At 32.1% G+C, this 13892-nt stretch overlaps 1 protein-coding gene across 2 annotated transcripts; it reads left to right on the forward strand.

Moving 5' to 3' along the window:
• Nucleotides 1–1783: 1783 nt before the first annotated feature.
• On the forward strand, nucleotides 1784–12530 carry LOC110017876 (membrane protein of ER body-like protein). 2 transcript variants are annotated; one of them, XM_020715030.1, is made up of 11 exons: nucleotides 1784–2090; nucleotides 4322–4891; nucleotides 5490–5651; nucleotides 6507–6656; nucleotides 7687–7836; nucleotides 8400–8498; nucleotides 8668–8808; nucleotides 9513–9623; nucleotides 9933–10205; nucleotides 11726–11787; nucleotides 11878–12530. In XM_020715030.1, the coding sequence occupies exons 1-11, from the start codon at nucleotides 1847–1849 to the stop codon at nucleotides 12346–12348; spliced, it is 2433 nt and encodes an 810-aa protein (XP_020570689.1). In that variant the 5' UTR covers nucleotides 1784–1846; the 3' UTR covers nucleotides 12349–12530. The 2 variants fall into 2 exon arrangements, with proteins under 2 accessions (XP_020570689.1, XP_020570690.1); XM_020715031.1 differs by having other exon boundaries at nucleotides 8406–8498.
• Nucleotides 12531–13892: the final 1362 nt, after the last annotated feature.

The raw sequence follows: 13892 nt of genomic DNA on the forward strand, positions 1-13892 counted from the left end.
TATGTGACCTCAGAAATTAAATTCATAACAACTATGTATGTCTCAGGCAAGTACGTTGTCACAATTGATAATTTTTTTCTCTTTAACTTCTAAACATCCCGCACGCCGATATAATTGATCTTGAGCATTTTTTTTTCATCAATGATTTGTGGTAGAACATTTGCGGTGATACCATGACAGATTATCGTCATAGCGTGGTACAAAAATTCAACACCCACTCAAAAAAAAGAAAACAACTAATAATGATATTATAAGTTTTTACTCGGATAACTTAGAAAGGGAAAAATCATGTGGTCTGACTCAGCTAAAAAATTTCACTATAAGAAGATGGTTATAATTGTAACTATTTGCCCCACAGGCAGGAAAGGATTACCATGTTTCTCAAGTTACAACGTCGACATGCTGATGAATTTGTTGATAGGAACAATCGACAACCGATATTGATTGGCGACATTTGGTCAATGATAGTCGACAGTGGTGGACGATGATCGACGACAAACGATTGTGGTCGACGGTGGTTGGCGGTGATTGACGACGATTGACAGTGAGAAACAACAGTTAGCGACGGTCGACTGAGATTGACAGTGATTGTCAACTATCGGCTGTAGTTGATAGAGGTTAGTAGTGGTCGATGACAGTCTGCGGTGATAATGCAGGAATACAAACCACTTTGATTCGATTGTTCGAAGAGCTTCTTTCAATCAGACGATGTTTGATGGACTTTTGACTGTCTTAACGATGTCATAATTGAACAATATTGAGCTTACTAAATTCGTATAAACTTGTTAAATTCAACATCTGTTTGACTTTCTAAATATATTAAACAAACTTCCAAGAGTAGTTTCGTGACTTGATTTGAACTAGATTTGACTCAAATTTGACTAATTTGTTATCACTGGATCCGTCTTGTTAAGTCGGTTAGTTTGACTGTAAGTTTGCTGAAATAATGACTCTTGATGAATGTTTGAATATTTTTTACTAAAAAGATTACCTCGAGATCCGCACTATACCTTAAAATTCATAACAAATGATGAATATTTGTTTGACTCATATCAATCCTCACTCAAAATCACTCAAAATATTGAAATAATAATTTGCATGGAAGTAATATTAATTATTATTTTAAATTACATTTATTATAAATTATTTTTAAAAAGATTACACACATGCCACGCATTTCTTAGATAATTGTATATCTAACACTCGAAGTATGATTTTAAATTAGTCATATTTTGATATTAAAAATTTATATATACATGAAAGTCAATATGGTAGATATGTAAGAATTAGGTGGAATATATGCAAAAAAGCTCCATTTTTTTCATACGAATACAAAATTCTCTACTCTCCATGTGAATCCTTTCCTCATTATTTTTTAAAAATTTCATATTTCAAGCAACCATTAATATGACAGCAACATTACTTGTTTATTACCATAAAGAGAGTGGCGACTTCAGCTCCAGCATTGAATCAAAAAAGCTCCATTTTTTCATATGAATACAAAACTCTCCACTTATCATGGAAAAATTATTATGTACATACATCGCATGCAGATATGTATACAGTGCAATCAAAATTTTTTGAGAAAAAAATTTAAAGTAGAGCTCACTGAAATACATTCTGATTGTAGATTACCGTAATTTACGATCAGAATGGAACAACGCATGCATCTCTACACAATAATTTTTACTTATCATGGGGTGATGCATGTGAATCCTCATTATTTTTTAGAAATATAATATTTCAAGCAATGACAGCAACATTACTGTTTATTATCATAAAGAGAGTGGCGACTTCAGCTCCAGCATTGAATGTGACACAGAACACGAGGTGCTGCTGAGGTTCGATGGCGACGGAGACAACGCCGGCGACATTGATGGAGACGGTGCAGAAGAAGCAGTGGACGGATGATGAGGAGGAGGAGAAGGACGTCGCCGGAGAAGTTGATGGCGACTGCGGGCTTGATACAAAGCGGCGGAGGCGACCCACATCAGGGAATCATACTCCGGCGACGTTCGTTGATGATGCCGCCGACGAGGATGCGTCCTCAGGGAAAGATAGCCAGAGCGTTCCCCTCGAGGAAGATCAAGGTACCGCCGCCTCCTGCCCTTTTTCCGCGTCTTGTTTTTTTCTGTTTTATGGTAAGAGATGTTGCCTTCGCACTCAGCTCCCTTCTGGGCCCTTCGCCGGGCCCCGGCGATGTTGATCATGCAATTTCTTTTGCGGGCTAATTTGTTGCATTTCTACTCTAATTCCTTTTCGGTAACCAGTTATTTTGTTTCTTTATAGTGCCAAAATGATTGTAAGACTCTTTCTGCAAGTTTTAATAATTGCAGTCTCGAGGGAAAAAAGAGAAGAAAAATACGTAGGATGTAATAGTGTTTACATGTGGTTTTGGGTACTGGAAAAAGATTCGTATCCTTGGCCTTTTGCGAGGGCTAATTTCTAAGTTAACTTTCACTATTAGGGTTGTTTGGTTACAGGATTTGAGCGGAATTTAAGCAGATATTAATCTAAATCTTACCAAATAATAAAAATTTACAGCTTCAAATTAATCATAAATTCCGAAACTCCTCATTTTGCGCCAGATCCCAGATTTAATAAATCAAACTGTTATGCTGATTTACGGGATTCAGACAAACTGAAGCTCGCGAAGGGTCTTTACTGGAAAACCCGCTTCTCCTTAGCTTGTTGCTGGTTCGATCAAGTCCTTCTCTAGCTTGCTTCTGTCGCCGCTTCCTGAATTTGTTCTGTTTGAAGCGAAGGACAGGTGAGAAGGATTTCTTCAGTAGCTTGGGTGGGAGCTAAAGAGATGCCTGGTTTACTCATGTTTTTATTATCTTATTTTTTATTTTATTTTTATAATTTTTGAATTATTAATATTAATGGGAATTGGTTAAAGGAGAGATTTTGATATAATCTTTAATCAGACTTACTAATTAATATCAGTTTATTAAATAATAATAACTTAAATAAATTGATATTGTTTATAATTTAATTTAACTGAAAGAAATATTTTGTTTAATATTGATGTTACACTAATCATGATTCAAAATGTCTAATAATTTTAATAAAATTTTAGTAAGCAGTGTTAATGATTGAATTTGATCATATTAAATTAAATTGAATAATTTATTATAATCTGTTGTATTAATAATTTATTACTTAACATTTTCTTATTTCATCATAAAAACATATTATTAAAATTTTTCATGTGGTATGGTAGCTAACTGGTTTAAATTTCAAAATAAGTAGCCAAATAATTCATTAAGATTTAAGCGGTTTTTCAATTCCTTACAATCATTCACATAGTGCATAAGTTGAACTTAATCAATCAGATTAATCAAGAACATTAAACATAATCATGTTATCTAACCGTTTTTATATAGACAGAGTTTACAGTTAAGATTTATAAGTAATCCCTTCATCTAACCCCATTAAATCAATTACTATGATTTAATTGAAATTTAAAATAATTTTATCGGAAAGATAATCTGTTTTTAATTTTAAAATACTCTTATAAATAAATGCAAAATTTAAAAACATGAATCAATCTGATTTGAGTTCAATTTAGGCTTTTTTGATCTGATCATGAGCTTGGATTTGGGTTCATGAGTTGCAACCCTTTGATATCATTTAGGGAAATTTATATACCTACCACACAATTCTTATGTATTACATATTACATATCTGACATCTCAAGTTAGATATTTGCATTTATAACACTTTGGTGTCAACACTTTGATATTTCACTTTTTAAATGTTAGTAATAGTGGTATTGTTTATGTAAATTTAACGATTTGAGCGACATGTGTGAAAATATGAAAGTTTAGATGTTAGATATGTATATATATAAGAATTGTATGGTATGCTAGTAAATGCCCCTATCATTTAATGGAGGTTTAAACATTTGGAAACATCACAAGGAGCCTATATTCTAGTGAAATTTTAAATATTAGCCCAAAAGCTTAAACTAATAGACCAAGAAGACGACAAAAAATAAGGATTGTACGTCTCTCTTATTTGTTTTTGTTATTAATAAACTTCCTAATTGTGAAGGAAACAACTTCCTTTTCTCTCATTCCACAATTGAATGCAAAAGAAGTTCAAGGGAAACTCCCCGGTTGAAAATTTATTGCAGATAAGTCGGAAAACAATCAGTGCAAAATAACATTTTTCCTTGCAAGCACCTCAAAAGATTACTTTCAATTTTCTTATTCAGCGGGGAAAAATCCCCCTTAAAGTATATCTTCTTTAAAAGGCATAGAGAAATGAATGTCTTACACATGAAGTTGATGCTAATTGACTTTTTTGGCTGCAGGTACTGAATTTTTTAGTCCTGATGGTACCACATTGAAATCAACTGAAACGGAGTTTTCTGTTGCCGACAAAAAACTTGAAAATGGGAATTCAGCATTCGCGGACATATTGGATGATCTTCAAAATGTTCTCGAGGTTGAAGATGGTGATGAGAAACAAGATTGTAATCACGTTAACATAGAAAATGGACTAAATTTGCAAATTGATTCTGTAAAAAAGGTTGAAGATGAAATAGTGCCAACTACTGATCCTGAAACTCAAACTCATCGACATAATGAGGTTGTAGAAACTCTTAAATTAGATGTTTCCGAGCTAGATCTTGAGAAGGTACTAGAGGAGCAGGAAACTCATGATTTATTTTGTCCTAATTGCCACTCATGCATCACAAAAAGAGTAATTTTACGCAAACGGAAGAGGAGAGTTCAAGATTTTCGATATGAAGAACGCCCCGAGAAACTACATGTTCGACCAAATATCGTATCTACTTCGACTGAAGTTGTAGAAACAATTCGTGATGATGAGCCAGATGTATTCAGATGTTTATCGTGCTTTAGTTTTTTCATTCCAAGAGGTATAGCTTTTTTACATTAATTGTTCGTTTTTTTGTTTAATTTCATGTAAAAATTTATTTGATTTTTTGTTATTTTGTTGGCTCCATTTTGTTGAAGTTGCTCCGTTAAGTTGGTTGAGATCCACCCTTTGAGGTTGTTTCTTAAAATTCATTCTTCTCTGTGTTCTTCGATGGGCACTTCAAGGGTCTCCATTCTTTAAACAATTCCTAGCATATAAAGAGTTTAGTTGGATTAGCCTACCAAAGAATATTTCTATTTTTCATGATTCAGCATGCACGGCGGAAAGATTAAATAGATGAAAATGAAAATATTTATGGTATTCAATAGCAAAATTACATATTATGGTGATGATATAGAGGAAAAATGATGATGAATAATAAATAAATTTTAATTGGCCTGCCAAATTCATTAGTAATTTTTAATTGAGAATGGGGCTAAGGCAAAGTTAGATTGCCATTACCATGACCTTTTGTTATGATTTTGACTCATATATGAGATAAAAGTTACATAAGTTTAGGTGTGAGATGTGTAAATACATAAGAATTCTGTGCTGGGTATGTAAATTTCCATTTAATGTGTTGCTATTGTTGCATGCAGAAAATGGATTTGATATATTCCCATTTTTTCGAAAAAGGGAGGAGAGTGTGAAGGTGCAGATTCCCAACATTCAATCATCAGGACAGACATCTACCAGGGATGGCAGCTGGCTATCTTTATTTTTCAAACCAGAGTCAAGTAGGAACAAAGGAAAAGATTCAGGTTTGTCTTTGCTGTAAATTTTTAGAATCTCAACCAATTCATTCAGCAAAATGAAATTTATATTAGTTACATTTTAAGGGCAAGAAGTAGGATTAATTTTTTTCATGGAAAGTTGGAATTAGTCAATAGTCTGAGTATTATATATAATTGGTATTGAAAATATAGTTTTATTATTTATTTTCTTAATGTAGGTCATTGGTATTGAAAATATAGTTGCATTTAACAAATCCATTTTTGGATACATTTAAGCACTTGGTGAAGGAAATTAATGAAATATATTTCTTATAAAACTTATAATTTGACTTCTGTCTCTAAAAAATTGAAGACTTAGTATTTCCATGATTTAAGGAGATGGAAGTATGGAATAATGCAATGCTTTCTTAAGAGCCTAATGCAAATTAAAGTAGAACAATAGCTCCTTAACTATTTGGAGGGTGGAGATAAATAAAAAGTTTTTTAATGAGTTTTATGGTAGATAAGATTTGATTTCTACATTTGGCTGCACAACCTGTCATGTATTGAATATATGTAGAAGCATTTAGTTCCAACATTGTCCAAACAATTGAACTTTTAGTTGTTTTGAGGGTTTTTGAAAACAAGTTCATTTGTTTCAAGGAAAGAAAAACTTGAAGAATAACAAACTTTTTTTTTAAAGAACTGAAATATAAAAAATAAAAAATAAAAATTAAATTGATCTCAAACAGGCCCTCAAGTGTTTAGACTTATTAAAACAAGGCGTGAGTTCTGTTCTTTATTTTTTTTATGAACAATATGTTTTTATATCACTCTCATCAGTTGTGTTTGATGAATCTATGCATCATTGCTTATGTTAGTTATGACTTCTGTAAATTACAGTGCCTATCCCAGCAGCTGTGTTGCCAGCACAATCTCCAATGACTCCTAATATTGGATATTCGGAACAAAACAACCAAAAGTCTCCAGTTCTTACTGCATCTGAAACCCCAAACAATGCAGAAATTACAAAATCCAAATTTGCTGGTGCAGGTCAGCCACTTTTTTAAACATCTCAGACATAATTTAACTCATGTATCTCTAACTTTCATATTTATTTATCAGAACAATTTCAATGCTTTATATTCAGCATTGCCAATAGCTTAAGGCACGATAAGTTATTTCCTTATTATAAGTTTCACCAAACATGTTTTTGTTTTATGTTAAAACAAAGCAAAACAAAAATAAAACAAATTAAAAACAAAAAATAGAGAGTGATCCAAAACAGTCCCTTTATAGTGTATGATCAATTTTCTTTATAATTATTTCTCTTCAGCACACCACTTCAGTGAGTTAAGTCTCTGTATTAGTGTATGATCAATTTCTTGGCTCTTCTAAAATGTATATAACAATCATCTTAATTGAACTAGTCATCTATATTTAAAGATTAATAGTTTCTCTTACATTTTAAAGTCAACAATCATTTTCTAGGTTTTTATTATTTTTTATTTTACTTTTTGCCTTATCCTAGTGCGTAGCTTGACATGACAGCGTGCATTCATAAATAGCTTTCTTCTTCTTAGATAATATTTGTACTAATTTTCATTAGAAAGTGCTCTTTCATAATTATTGATCTTAGCCATTTGAGCTTTGGTTACAGAGACCTATCTTATGCAATTACGAGCATGATTTACTCTTAAATTGTTAAGGTGTCGTGTGGGATCACTTCTGCCTTTTATTTTCTATTTTTATGTTTTTGTTTTTTGTTTTTTTGTTTATTTATTGTCTTGAAATAAAATATGTTTCTCATGTTGAAAAGAACTTTAAGTTGTCTTGATTTTTTTAAAACCAAAAAAAGAAACCGCGTAAAAAACACACCAAACAAACATATTTAAAAAGATAATAATAAAAATAAAATTGATCTCACTCAAATGGGCTGAAGTGTTTGGAATTGTTAAAACAAGTTGAGAGTTACGTTCTTTATTTTATTTATAAAGAATATGTTTTTTAACACGCTCAGCAGTTGTATTTGATGAATCTATGCATCATTACTGATGTTGATTATGAACTCTGTAAATTGCAGTGCCTATCCCAGCAGCTGTGTTGCCAGGACAATCTTCCACGACTCCTCATGTTGGATATTCTGAACAAAACAACCAGAAGTCTCCTGTTCTTACTGCATCTGAAACCCCAAACAATGCAGATATTACAAAACCCATATATGCTGGTGCAGGTCAGCCAATTTTTTAAACGTCGTAGACTTAATTTAACTCATGTATCGCTAATTTTCATATTTATTTATCAGAATAGTATTATATGATTTATTTTCAGCATTGCCAATAGTTTAACGTGAAATTGCTTGAGGTACGAAAAGTTATTTTCGTGGAAAGATTTACATAAATACCAATTAATTCTTATGTATTTACATATCTAACATGTATATTTCAACTTTTACATGTACACCACCTACCTATGTATGAAGGTGTATTTCACTTTTGTAAAAGTTAAAATGGTGATATTGTTTTTGTGTGATATGAAATTTTTGGGTCGTACAAATATAAAAAAACAAAATTTTGGTGTAGATATGTGAAATACTTAGGAATTGCTTGAACCAGATCTTTTTATTAGGATGTCAATTATTTGAATGGCATCTTATATAATTTACCTTAGTAAAAAAAATCAAGATTCACTTGAATATTTGATAGAAGCTAGTGGGATTTTCGGAGCCCACATTGCTAAGTCAACGCAGAAATTCTATGATGATGTTTCAGTTGCTAACGCTGTCCAATTCTGTAGGAGCAGCTCAATTTCAACCGCAGCTTGAGGTTTCATTTGGTGGGGATCATAATCTAGAAATTGAAGAAAGCTATGCAAGCGATGGAAAACTCCATTCAGGTTTTTCTGGTTCTTCTAAACTCTCGAATATTTGCCCTTAGGTTGTCTTTTTTGTACAATATAAAATTGGAAGATTTACATATATATCATTTAATTCCTCTGTATTTATGTAAATGTGACGTAAATGTGATGTGTAATAAGATACTGACACTCGTTTTTTTATTAGCAGCAGCTCAATTTCCGGTTGTCATTGAGGTCTCGGCAGGTGGGGGTCGATCGGGAAATGAAAATGAGAATTCTGTAGCTCTACCTGTTTCTGAAACAGCCAGCACTGGAGAAAATTATTCAACAACTTTAAAGATCAAATCAGGTCCTCTATTTTTCTGAAGCTCCAGAGCATTAGTTAGGACAATAATGAATTTATAATATCAATGGCTTAAGAATATTTACTGCGTCTTCATTATGAACTCTTCACAGAAAATTATGTTGACGTTAATAGCATGAAATACTTCTCTAATTTATAGGCTTGGCTACTTGAAAAAATCAACTGCACCGGGCAATTAAGAGGACTGATAATTCTTTCTGTCCTTTTTTTATCCTCTTGTACTCTGCAGAATAATGTCATATTTTATGTGAAAATAATGATTACTCATTCTCCTTATTTTACAGAAAAAAAAGTATTTTTGAAATTTATCGTTATTGCCTCTAAAATTATTATTTTTGTAAAGCAGTTGTCTTAAAGACAAGGTCTTCAATTTTTTAAGATACTTTGAATAATCTATATTGAACTTTTTATAATTTTGGCTATCTATAACATTATCATGGAGATTTCTATCCCAATTTGGTTTGGATATTTACATTATTTAATTAGGAAATCAAATTTTCAGGATTTTCCGCTACACAACATTTAAAAATTAAAATGGATGCCATACTTGTATTTGCTTGCATGCATGCTGTGCAAAATTTTTTATGCTCTCTGTACAAGTTGTATGATACATTATGAAAGTATGTTACAGATAATTGCTAAGAGTTATATTTGTCTTGATGCAATTGTTTATGTAATCTACTTTTTAGATGATGATGAAATTTTGCCTGTGGTCATAAACAAGCCTGCTAGACCAGGAGGATTTCATCAAAACGATAACGATGCCGTTGAAACAATACCGCCTGTCTTCTTATCACACGGTTAGGCTCAAAACTGAAACTTCCTGTCTTATATTTTCATTACTTATAGGGGCATTCTCATACCTACCATACAATTCTTATGTATTTACATGTCTGACACCCAAAGTTTGATATTTACACTTATAACCCCTTATGGTCATAAAACTATGCATGAAAAGGTTTATTTCACTTTTTAAAAGGTAATGGCGTTGGTTTTTTTTTTATACGATGCTATATTTTTAAGTGGCATGCATGTAAATATGCAAGTTTAGAAATTTAAGTACATTAGAAGTTATTTCTCGCGTGATTTATTCTAACTTGTTGAAACAGATGATGATATGATTAAGCCTATTGTAGTAGTTGAATCTCCTCCTCAAAGAACTTCTCAACAGGACCTAAGTATTAGCATTTCTTCTGGACTGTCTACGGTTCTCCTACCTCTGGGTGGTGATGTACAGATTAATGTAAGCAATCCAATGTTAGTGAGAGAGACAAGAGGAAATGAATGGGAAGTTCTAAAGAGTATTGTTTATGGTGGTTTGCTTGAATCAATTACCAGCCTTGGTGTAATTTCATCTGCCGCTGGTGCTAAAACCTCAACATGTAAGAATGAACTTCTTTACTTCATATTGTATTTTAGCTACTAATTTAAAAATTATTATTAGCATAAGTGTGGGAAAATCACAGCTGACTATTGTCAAAGTTTTCATGAATAGGTTGAATGCCTTTTCCTTTGCTTTCATTCCAAATAAATAATAGTATGTACAATCTATTTTAGGTACATAATAAAACGCTCAATATATTTTAGGCAGCTTAATAATACATATTCCTAATTTAAATATTCAACTAAAAGGAAAGAATCTGTGCAATTACAATATTTTTTTTTGCAACATCCTTTTTTGCAACATTGCAAAGAAGGAAACTCTTTATTCTGTCTGATTTTTTTTTGCAACATTGCAAAGAAAGAAACTCTTTATTCTGTCTGATTTCATTTACTCCTGATTGATATGGAGGAGAGTGTTGACGTCAAAATAATAATTAAAAATTATAAAATGGAGGACAGTGTTGACGTCAAAATAATAATTAAAAATTATAAATAAACTTAATTAATTTAAGTTGAGCTGAAATTTGTAAGCCTCGTGCCCTCACAGTAACTGTTTCCGTTTGTGTGATTTGCACGACTCAACTCTGAAAGCCAAGCCTCTATTCGAGGAAAAAATACTACGTCCATAGTCTGGACTCAAGCTTCGTTCGCACAACGGTTGCGATCCATTGGAAGAAGCGAAGTAAAAAAAAAAAATAATTTCGGGGAAAATACTCTTCTTTGTCATCTTCCATGTCATCCGAAGCTTTGGTCCCTTCCTGTTTGCCAAGTCAAGAGCTATGAGTGGGGGAAAGCAACACGGGAGCACATTACAAAGACTAGCTTCGGGGAAAATACTCTTCTTTGTCATCCTCCGCGTCATCCGAAGCTTTGGTCTCTTCCTGTTTGCCAAGTCAAGAGCTACGAGTGGGGGAAAGCAACACGGGAGCACATTACAAAGACCTTTCAAAAATCCCATATTTCTCCCTTTGTGCTTCATCTCTGCCGCACGAAATTGAAAGCCCGACCCGATCATGTTTGCTCGAACCAAGCCTTCGATGGTCTTTTTATTGGAGCCCGAGCACTCACCCTAGCAAGGCTTGTGGTACTTATGTCTCATGTTGTGTATAGTATTTAAAAAAAAAGGTGTATTGTCCTTTTATTACATTGTCGTTGTCGTCATCAACATCATCATCGCCAATCGTCGCTGTCGAAGCTTGAAAGGTATAATTTTGAGGCTGCGGGATAATTTTCAAAATATTCACTCGATAAAGCCCGAGCACTCATTCGTGGGGGAAATTAAGTACCGTTCAGGAAAAAAAACGTTGTGCTTAATTGAGTACACTGGAACCATTAAGGGCCAAGCATAGAAAGTTCTATCCTATGTTTGCCCTTGTGCTTATTCTCCAGCTTTTGAAAGATATTATTATCCATGCAAACTATAATGCAAGATTTTTGAACAATTCTTTGTTTATTTGAATTTGTTTTGCACATCTAAGTATATAGACAATAAATCTCAACAACTTGTTTTGTTTTGCAGTAAATATTGTTGCCTTAGGATTGGCAAATCTTACAGGTGGCTTCTTTGTGCTATTACATGATGTAAGCCCTTCAAAAATCAAATATTGATATCCTTCCTATTTACCATTTGTCTCTACGTAATTACATCCATTTTCATATCTCCATTTTCAGCTCTCAGATCTTAAAAGCAGTCCACCCACACCCCAAAATGATGAGCGGAGTGGTCGGTACTGGAAATTATTAGGCAAAAAATCCAACTTTGGTTTACATGCAACAGTAGCTATAATTTCATATATATTCTTTGGTCTCCTCCCTCCTATCATCTATGGCTTCTCGTTCCGAGAAAGAGATCTGAAGGAGGAGAAGCTCATTGTAGTTGGTCTATCCTCTCTGCTCTGCATAGCACTCCTCTCTATAGGAAAGGCTCATGTGAGTGAGCCGAAGGCTTATATAAAGACTTTTATTTATTATCTTGGGCTCGGATTCTCGGCCTCTGGTCTTTCGTTTGTGGCTGGAGTCTTGATTCATAGATTCATGGTGAAGCTTGGTTTGTTTGAACATGATGCTCCTCCGCCATTGCCGCCGCCTTCTATTAACCTTTTTGGTGCGATATCTGGATTGAGTTCTTTGGCGGCCCGATAAGAATCTGAATGAGATTGCTGTGTTGAGTATGTATGATTTTGAGGTTTTGACAATGAGTTAGGAGTTTGTTCTTTTCTTTAATTTTTGCTTTTGATGACTTTGTTGTTATATCTAAGATTATCGCATGTGACTGTTTATTTGTAGCTTGAATTTTTAGGCTTTATGTTGAGTAATATAACATCCTTTGCTTCTATATATATTTTTTGGGAAATTTATATACCTACCACAGTTCTAATGCATTTATATGTCTCACACCTATACTTTCATGTTTACATAGTTAACATTGTTTTTGGTGTTTTGAAAATTTATGTATGAAAATATATATTTCATTTTTACAAAGTGATAATAGTGTTGTTTTTGATGTAATATTAAAGATTTAAGTGCTTTGTGTAAATATGAAAGCTTAGGTGCGGGATATGTAAATACACCTTTTTTATTTTTATTTGAGTGACATTTCAATGCAGTGAAAAAATATTGCATCAGGGCTCAAATCAGGTTTTGTCATGCGTACAGATAGATCCATTTATGTATTATTGTTTGATGCAAAATTACATTAGAACTCCTGATATAATAATTTTTTCAATGCAACATACTTTATTTTTAGTTGAAAATGGTTGAATGGTCTTTTTTTAGTGTCATTAATGTTCCATAAATTCATGGATGGACTGTTCATAATTAAAATATTAAAATTCATGAATGGACTGTTCATTAATGTTCCATCACATTTATATTTTATTATAATTTTCTTGTTATTTTTCAGAAAATTAAAATATGATAAGTAATTATTTAATGTATTTATATGTTTAATATCTAAATTTTGATATTTATTTAAGATTTTAGTGAAATTATATACATGAAAATGTGTTTTTGTTTAAACAAAAATAACATTGATAATATTATTTATGGGATGTTAAAATTTTGAGTGCCATTAAATATTAAAATTCAGATCCGTATTAAATTCATAAAAAAAATATTGTCAATTATTATTATTATTATTTAATATATTTTTTTTCTAAAAAATAAGAAAAAAAAATTAAAAGCAGTCGTCTTCCTCAATTGTTAGGGTGGGTTTTCTATAAGTTGAGTAAAGCCAACTAATTGGTGGTGAAGTACTCTTATCTTTCATTGGTGTCACAAATTATTATTATTATTATCCATCCTCAATTGTTAGGGTGGGTTTTCTATGAGTTGAGAAGAGCCAACTAATTGGTGGTGAAGTACTCTTAACTTTCATTGGTGTCACAAATTATTATTATTATTATCATCTGAATTATTCCATTAACCTAAATTATATGGTGCAGATTGTACCAAACTTATTTTTAATTTTAAAAATATATTTGATTGTTATAAATTTATTTTTTAAAAATATTCAAAAACATCTAAAAAATAATGCAACTATTTTAAAAGAAAATACTCAATTAAATACATTTAATTTAAATTATAATGAAAACATGAAAAGATAAAAATTATAACTAATCTCAAAGGACCGTTAAGATTTTTATCTTAACCATTTAACTTTTACTTATAGAGAAGTATACATACAT

Source organism: Phalaenopsis equestris, unplaced genomic scaffold (assembly GCF_001263595.1).
Source record: "Phalaenopsis equestris unplaced genomic scaffold, ASM126359v1 Scaffold000002, whole genome shotgun sequence".
Classification (NCBI taxonomy): Eukaryota; Viridiplantae; Streptophyta; class Magnoliopsida; order Asparagales; family Orchidaceae; genus Phalaenopsis; species Phalaenopsis equestris.